The sequence below is a fragment of the Orycteropus afer genome, unplaced genomic scaffold, assembly GCF_000298275.1.
Source record: "Orycteropus afer afer isolate SDZICR_OR568_19922 unplaced genomic scaffold, OryAfe1.0 scaffold00114, whole genome shotgun sequence".
NCBI classification, from domain to species: domain Eukaryota; kingdom Metazoa; phylum Chordata; class Mammalia; order Tubulidentata; family Orycteropodidae; genus Orycteropus; species Orycteropus afer.
In genome coordinates, this window is record NW_006921701.1 from 6,564,710 (window position 1) to 6,574,040 (window position 9,331).

At 38.7% G+C, this 9,331-nt stretch overlaps 1 protein-coding gene across 1 annotated transcript in view; it reads right to left on the bottom strand.

The window, feature by feature from the left end:
- Window positions 1-9,331, bottom strand: part of IQCB1 (IQ motif containing B1) — a 107,610-nt gene extending 98,279 nt beyond the window's left edge. Inside the window, exons 1-3 of the mRNA XM_007943896.2 lie at window positions 9,232-9,331; window positions 8,700-8,862; window positions 922-1,051 (exon numbers count right to left, since the gene is read on the bottom strand). Coding sequence (XP_007942087.1) covers window positions 922-1,051; window positions 8,700-8,862; window positions 9,232-9,331 — 393 coding nt within the window. The remainder of the gene's footprint in view (window positions 1-921; window positions 1,052-8,699; window positions 8,863-9,231) is intronic.

A 9,331-nucleotide genomic window follows, 5' to 3' on the forward strand; every position in this document is an offset into this window, starting at 1 on the left:
AATACCCATATATATAATAGAGCTAATTGTTGTTGCTGTTGTTATTTGCTGTCTAGTCAGACCCAACTCATAGCGACCCCTCTTTGGGTTTCCGAGGCAGTATCACTATAGAACTAGATTGCCCAACCTTCCTTCCGAGGAGTGGTTGGTGGGTTTGAACTGCCAGCCTTCTGATTAGCAGTCAAGCGCCTTAGCCACTACGCTACCAGAGCTCCCAATAGAGCTAATCGGGCAAAGTTATAACTTCTTACCCACAGCCAAACACCCTGAAGGAGTGAGTCACTGGGCCCATGGTCTTGGGATCATGGTCACAAGGGACATCAATCTCATCTGGCATTAACACACTACACAAAAACATTGTCCTACATCCTACTTTGGTAAGTAATGAATGGAGTCTTAAAAGCTTGCAAGCAGCTATGTAAGATGCAGTAATTGGTTTCTCCTTGTCTGGAGTAAAGAAGAATGAAGAAAATCAAAGACACATGGTAATAATTAGTTCAAGGTACTAGTGAACCTCAGCCTACATAACCCTGAGACCAGAACTAGATGATGCCTAGTTACCACTGTTAACACTTGGAAAGGGATCAAAATAGGAGATCCTGCATAGAGTGGGAGAAAAATGTGGAATAAAACTCAGAATCATTTAAAAAAAAAGACCAGGCTTACTGGTCTGATAAAGACTGGAGAAACCCCTGAGACTATGGCCCCTAGGTCACCCTTTGGGCCTGGAATTGAACCAACTCCTGTGGCTTACAGCCAAACAATAGACAGGCATATAAGATAAATATTTACATGATGTAGGTACACTCCTTAGAACAATCAACCACAGGAGATCAGAAGGGTAGCATTTGCATAAGGAGATAGCTCAGGGGGCAGGAAAACAAAACAAAACATAAAACACTAAATAAACAACACATGTACCTTAGCTGCATTGATGAAACATGATTGTAATCGTCTCCCCAAAACCAGAAACTTTTCTGCAGCTGATGGAAGTAATTCACTGTAAAATTCCTCTGCATCTTCTCCTGGCTCCAACCCCACACAGCAATGGCTGCAACAAGGGCACAAGTCTATGATTTAGTTTGTGTTGATTTTAATTTTAGTCAGATGTTAAAGCTTCTATTCACACTGTGCCTTGATGAGAATTTTTCGTATTCTTCTTTTGTTGCCAAGTCAATGAAGAATTCTTGTCGAAAAATTAGTCTAAGAACTTTCTAAAAGAAAACACAATGGTGTGGACATCGCCTGTACCACATTTCAATTCTTAGGAAAGAAAAGATAGTGGGTTTACAATAAAGAGAAATAAGGCAAGTATTCAGTAAACAGGATAAAATCACCTAAAACTAACAAGAGGTTAATTCATGGATAGCATTTATGTTAACTGATGCATTTTAGACATGTGATAGCTGAAAAATACCCAGAGTACAATTAGCATGGGACAGATTAGAAAATCAAACACTCTACCTTTCTAACAATTTCTACTTTTCTATAGATCTACAAAATTTCCTAGGTAGCACAAACAGTTTGTGCTCAACTATTAACCTAAAGGTTGACAGTTCAAACCTAACCAGCACTGTCATGGAAGAAAGTCTTGGAGTACTACTTCTGTAAGGATTAGAGGCAAGAAAATCCTATGGATCAGTTCTATTTCCAACATTTTCTACTCTGTTAATTCAAGTTTCAATTGATTCAATGGCAATGGGTTTGCTTTGGTTTTGGTAGATTTGCTTTCTGAACATCTGTAAACTATATGCCTACAAATTTCTTCTATCATGAGAGACAACAGCAAAAACCTAACCCTAATAAAAATACTAAATATTAGAAAAAGTTATTTAGACAAATGGATCTTTTCAAAACTGCACATAAAATCTGACAATGACTAATTTTCATAGCTAAAGTCAATCCCTGGATATGAACTGAATACATTCTGAAGTCTCAATAAAATGTATTTGTGTAGAGTAACAGCAAAAAAAGCCCCAAAATCTAAAAACCGGCTCTACGCTCTGGTGGCATAGTGCCTAAGGCACTTGACTGCTAACCAAAGGTTGGTGGTTCAAACCCACCAGCCACTCCTCAGAAGGAAGATTGAGCAATCTACTTCTATAGACATACCACCTTGAAAACCCAAGGAAGGGTCACTATGGGTCGAGATTGACTCCACAGCAGGGAGTTTTTTTTTTTTTTTAATGCATGTATAGTAATAAGGAAGAACTGTTACTTGTTTTTTTCAACAAAATGTGCAGGGACAGACAAGCAATGGTGTTATATACTGTTGAGTTGATTCTGACTCATGTTGTCAGGTACCATCGTGGTGTAGTAAATTACATGGTACGGCTTTTCTAGCCATAGTCTGTGTAAACTCTGTGGTGGGATTTGCTGTGAGCAATTGAATAGCTCCTGATTATTAAAATTATTCACCTGGAGTATTTCTGTTGAGAGTGGCATGAAGTAATCTGGGAAGTTCATTCTCTCTCACAGGTGTGTAGAATTCTGATGATGGGATTGGTTGGTTTTGCTACTCTGTCAGGCTCAAAAGAGCCCTCCAAGAGGCAGAAGGGAGTCTCTCTGACTGCTGGCCAGGAGAGACACGCTACTGAAGAAACATGCTGTTGAGAGAGTTGTGCTTGCTGAGAGAGAGATGTGAGAGACATGCACTGCTGAGAGAGAGATGTGCTACTTAGAGAGACTGAGAGAAATGGCCTGCTGAGAGAGGCGGCCAGCTGAGAGAGACCAAGTGCATTCCTGAACTTGAACTGTAGCCTGTTGCTTCCCTAATAAATCCCATAATCTGTGAGTTCTGTATGGCCACTGCAGCAAATTATTCAACCCAGCAGAGAGGTGGTGGGTGATGCAGGAGGAACAGTTGATGTCAAGGTTAGTAAGAGGGCTAGAGGGTGGCAGCATGTCTGGCCTCGTAAGAACAGGTCTTGGGCTGCTGATGGTGATTCTGTCTTCTTCTTGTTTAGTTAGAGGAGGTAAGATGCTGCCTCCTTGCTCCTTTACCACTCATGTTGTTGTTGTTGTTAGGTACCACTGAGTCAGCTCCAACTCACAGCAACCCTATGTACAACAGAACAAAACACTGCCCACCCAGTCCTGTGCCATCTTCATAATGTTTGCTATATGTGAGCCCATCACTGCAACCACTGTGTCAATCCACCTCATTGAGGATCTTCCCCTTTCTCACTGACACTCTAGCAAGCATAATATCCTTCTGCAAGGGACTGGTCCCTCTGACAACATGACCAAAGTATGACAAAGTCTGGCCATTTCCTCTTCTAAAGAGCCTTCTGCCTATACTTCCTCCAAGATAGATTTGTTTGTTCTTCTGGCAGTATGTAAATATCCATACTGAATATTTTCAGTGTTCTTTGCCAACATCACAACTGAAATGCATCACTTCTCCAGTGTTCCTTTTTCATTGTCCAGCTCTCACATGCACATATGCCTATTGAAAATACCATGGATTGGGTCAGGACCACCTTAGTCTTTAAAGTGACATCTTTGCTCCTTAACACTTTAAAGAGGTGTTTTGCATAGGACTTGTCCAGTGCCTCATTGTCTCATTTCTTGACTGCTGCTTCCATGGGCACTGACTGTGGATAAAAGTAAAATGAAATCCCTGACAACTTCAAGCTTTTCACCATATGCCGTGATGTTACTTATTGGTCCAGTTGTGAGGATTTTTGTGCAATCCATACTGAAGGCTACACAGTCTTTGATATTCATCAGTAAGTGCATCAAGTCATTTTCACTTTCAGCAAGCAAGGTTGTGTCATTTGCATATCACAGGTTGTTAATGAGCCTTCCTCCAATACTGATGCTGTATTCTTTTTCAAATACTCCAGCTTCTAAGATTATTTGCTCAGCATACAAACTGAGTAAGTATGGTGAGAGGATACAACCCTGACATACACCTTTCCTAATTTTAAACAACTGCCTCTTGGTCTATGTACAGGATCCTCACGACCACAATTAAGTGTCCTGGAATTCCCATTCTATGCAATGTTATCTGTAATGTGTTATGATCCACACAGTTGAATGCCTTTGCATGGTCAATAAAACATAGGTAAATCTTTCTGGTATTCTTTGCTTTAAGTCAAGATCCATCTGACATCAGCAATGACATCCCTTGCTCCACGCCCTCTTCTGAATCTGGCTTGAACTTCTGGCAGTTCCCTGTCAATACACTGCTACAACCATTTTTTTTTTTTTTTTTAAATTGTGATTTGGGTGAAAGTTTACAGAGCAAATTCACTTTCCATACAGTTCACATACACTTTGTCTTATGACATTCACTACAATTTACCACAATGCAACAGCTCCCCTCCCACTTATTCCCCATAATTACCTCTTCCCTGTGTCCTTCCCTCCATGTACTCCTGTCCCCTGAGCTACGTCCCTATGCATACACAGTCCTTCTATTCTCCCATGATTGTTTTCTACAAGGGGTGTATCTACCTAGTATAAATGTTCACCTCATATGCCTGTCTTTTGTTTGGCTGGAAGCCCCAGGTGTGGGTTCAATTCCAGACCTAAAGGGCAGCCAGGGGCCACAGTCTCAGTGGTGCCACTAGGCTCCATCAGATCAGCAAACCTGGTCCCTTTTTTTGTTTTGTTTTGTTTCACATGACTTTGAGCTTTGTTCCACATTGTTCTCCCATTCCATCAGGATCTCCTACATAGATCCCCCTCTCAGTGGTTGACAGCGGCAGCTGGGCACCATCTAGTACTTCTGGTCTCATAGTCATATAAGCTGAGGATCGCATGGTACACCAGTTGCCTGGACCAACTGCCTACATGTATCTTTTGTTTTCTCCATCCTTCTTTGCTCTGGATGAGGAGAGACCCGTCATTGCATCCAGATGGCTGCTTGCAAACCCCTAAGATCCCAGTCGCTACTCACCAAAGTAGGAGGTAGAACAATGTTTTGTGTAGTGTGTTATGCTAATTGAGCTTGATGTCCCCTGTGACCAAGGTCCTGAGCCCACAGGTTCAACACTCACTCCCTCTGGGTAGCTGGCCATCCCCAAGAAGTGACCACAAGCCTTGTCCCCCTTGTCAGCTCCACTATGTAACTGCGAATTCTTATAGAACATACAAATACACTTGTAGAAACATTGTCTGTCAACCCTATACATGGTCTTGGGTACACTCCCCACTGCACAGACATACCCAATAGTTCAGCCTGCCCACCCATCCATCCACCCGTATAGCCATGTTTGCTGCAACCAGTTTTAATTATCTTCAGCCAAATTTTATTAGAATGTGATATTAATGATACTGTTTGATAGTTTCACATTCTGTTGGAACATCTTTCTTTGGAATGGGGACATATGTGGATGCCTTCCTGTCAGCTGGCCAAGGAGCTGTCTTCTAAGTATCTTGGCATAGACATGTGAGCACCCTAGTGCTGCATCCATTTGTTGAAACATCTCCATGGCTATTCCATTAATTCCTGGAGCCTTGTTTTTTGCCAGTGCCTTCAGTGCAGCTTGGACTTCTTCCTTCAAAACCATTGGTTCTTGATCATATGCTACCTCCTAGAAGCATAGTGCCTAAGGCACCTGACTGCTAACCAGAAGGCTGGCGGTTCAAACACACCAGCCACTCCTCGAAAGGAAGATGTGGCAATCTACTTCCGTAGTGATACTGCCTCAGAAACCCAAGGAGGGGTCACTATGAGTCGGGTCCGACTTGACGGCATACAACAACAACAACAACAACAAAATGACTGAACATTGAGCAATTCATTTTAGTACAGCAATTCTGTGTATTCCTTCCATTTCTTTGATGCTTGCTGCATTGTTCAATATCTTGTCCATATAATCCTTCAATATTACAACTCAAGGCTTGAACTTTTTCCATCAGTTTCTTTCAGCTTGAGAAATGTTGAGCATTAGAAATGTTCTGATCCCCTTTGATTTCCCAACTCCAGGTCACTACATGTTTTATTATAATACTTTGTCCTCTTGAGTTGCCCTCTGAAATTGTATGTTCAGCTCTTTTTATCATTTATTTCTTTCACTTTAGCTAAACTCCTATCAAGAGCAAGTTTCAGAGGTTCTTCTGACATCCATTTTGGTCTTTTCTCTCTTTCCTGTCTTTTTAACTAACTTTTGCTTTCTTCCTGTATAATGTCCTTGATGTCATCCCACAACTCATGGTCTTCAGTCACTGGTATTCAATGTATCAAATCTATTATTGAGATGGTCTTTAAATTTAGGTCTTTAAATTTACTCAAGGTCTGATACAACCTTACCTGTGTTTTATTGACTATGCAAAAGTATTCAACTGTGTGGATCATAATAAATTATGGATAACACTGAGAAGAACGGGAATTCCAGAACACCTAATTGTGCTCATGAGGAACCTACACATAGACCAAGAGGTTATCATTGAAACAGAACAAGGGGATACTGCATAGTTTAAAATCAGGAAAAGTGTGTGCCAGAGTTGAATCCTTTCACCATACTTATTCAATCTGTATGCTGAGAAAATAATCTCAGAAGCTGGACTATATGAAGAAGAACACAACAATGGGGTTGGAGAAAGACTCATTAACAACCTGCAACATGCAGATGACACAACCTTCCTTGCTGAAAGTGAAGATGACTTGAAGCACGTACTGACAAAGATCAAAGACTACAGCCTTCAGTATGGATTACACCTCAACATAAAGAAAACAAAAATACTCACAACTGGACCAATAAGCAGCATCAGAAAAAATGGAGGAAAGATTAGACTTGTCAGAGATTTCATTTTACTTGGATCCACAATCAATGCCCATGGAAGCAGCAGTTAAGAAATTAGATGACATATTCCATGGGGCAAATTGGCTGTAAAAGACCTATTTAAAGTATGAAAGAGCAAAGATGTTGCTTTTGAAGACTAAGGTGGTCCTGACTCAATCCATGATATTTTCAATAGCTGCATATGCGTGTGATACAAGCTGGACAATGAACAAGGAAGACTGAAGAACTGATGCATTTGAACTGTGATCTTGGTGAAGAATACTGAAAATACTATGGACTGCCAGAAGAACAATCTATTCTGGAAGAAGTACAGCCAAATGATACTTAGAAGCAAGAATGGCCAGACTTCATCTCATGTACTTTGGCCAAGTAGAAGGTCAATGAAAAAGGGGAAGATCCTCAATGAGATGGATTGACATAATGGCTGCCGTAATGGGCTCAAGCATAGCAGAAACTGTAAGGATGGCACATGACTAGGCAATGTTTTGTTCCATTGTACATAAGGTCACTATGAGTTGGAGTTGACTCAGTGGCACCTAACAACAACAACATACTCAAGGTTGTATTTCAGCTTTTGTGGACTCTGTAAAATTTTCTTTGCCTTGTATATGAGCAATTGATAGTCTATTCTACAGTTAGCCACTGGCTTGTTCTGACTGATGATACTGAGTTCCTCCACTGTCTCTTATGATAGATGCAGTTGACTTGATTTGTGTGTATTGCATATGGTAAGGTACTTATGTACAGTCACCGGTTTATGTTATTGAAAAAGTCATTGATTGTGCAAAATTCTATCACACAATTTCTGGTATCATTTCTATCATCAAGGACATATTTTCCAACTATCAATGTTTCTTCATCTCTGACTTTCACATTCCACTCACCAGTAATTACCGATACATCTTAATTGCATGTTTGGTCAATTTCAGACTGCAGAAGTGGTAAAAATCTTCAATTTCTTCATCTTTGGTTTTAGTAGTTCCTGGGTAAATTTGAGTAATTGTAGTATTAACTGACCTTCCTGGTAGGTGTATGGATATTATCCTATCACTGACAGCACTGTATTTCAGTATGGAACTTGAAATGTTCTTTTTGACAATGAATATAGTTTTGACAATGAATATTCCTTTTTAATTTGTCATTCCCAGAATAGATGACCATATGATTATCTGATTAAAAACGGCCAATACCAGTAGCTAATTAGGAGTAAGCAACCATAATAAATTAGGAGTAAGCAACTGAGAAAGCCAGGATCCAATCAGTAAAAGTAAAAAACTTTCAGTTTTTTAATTCATAAGTATATGGCTTAGGCACTAAGAACATCTGGTTTATTTTATTGCTTTTTTTGAAAAGCTTTTTTGATCTCTTTTATATTAATTTGTAGCATAGTAATAGATCACTCTGCTTCTAAATATTGCTGACAGTATTTGAGTAACAAAGAAATATATAACTGAGATAGCTATATATCAACACAAAATGAAATTACTAGTTTTAATATCTATTCTCTTGTAGTACTTTGCTTATTCCTTTTATTTTAACCCCTATTTCATTCTGCCTGTATCATACATTTACATGACTGTTAGGTCATGTCTATTATAAACTTCTCAAGTATAGGGTGAGTGCCTTAATTTCTTCAATCATTTAAATATTCATTAAATAACCAATAAATAGTATATTAGGAGTAGAGATTCAATGGTGAGCAAAAGGCTTGCTCACCATCTTCACTGAGGTTATGGAATAAAATTTAGACTTTAATCAAATAATCACACAAATAAAAACAGAGTTAAAAGTACCAAATACTATGAAGCAAAAGCACACCCAAAACTTACCACAGCAGGATATCAGTGCTTGTTGCATAGATGAATGAAAAAGGAAACACATGTTGAAAATCACAATCCCCTACTATCTTTCTCAAAAACATGCTGATTTACCACTTTAATTTACCTTAATATTTGTGTAAGTTGGGAAATTGTAGACCAACCACCCTGGATTCGAGAACAATCTTGACTGAGAACCAAGAGACAATATTGAATGAGGTCATAACAATATATATCTTGTTTGATTTTCTTCAACTCTGAGCTTCCTATAGGTGTGCTGTTTATTATTTCTAAGGCAAAAGAAAACAAGATATACTTATTTTTGCTCAATAAATGCAACATACATATATATATATATATATATATATATATATTCATAGTGATTTTTTTTATTGTGATTTATTTATATTGTGATTTGGATGAAAGTTTACAAAGCAAATTCATTTTCCATACAATAGTTCATACACATTTTGTTTCATGAAAGGAGCTATTTATTTTTTATATATTGAATAACTAAAAATACATTAAAAAGGAAAAATGATTGAAATATCACTGTGTTAAGATTTCTTTGAATAAATTAGAAACAAATACTAAAATTGTACCCATGATGGAATTGTTCAGTTACTTAAACAGTGGTAATCATAACAAGATTTTCTTACCTTTTAAATTCAATAGTATAATAGGGACATTCTGCTCAGGACTTTTTGCAACTTCAGCAGCTATAGATAATATCCTTGGGTCTGTATTAGTTGGCTTCAT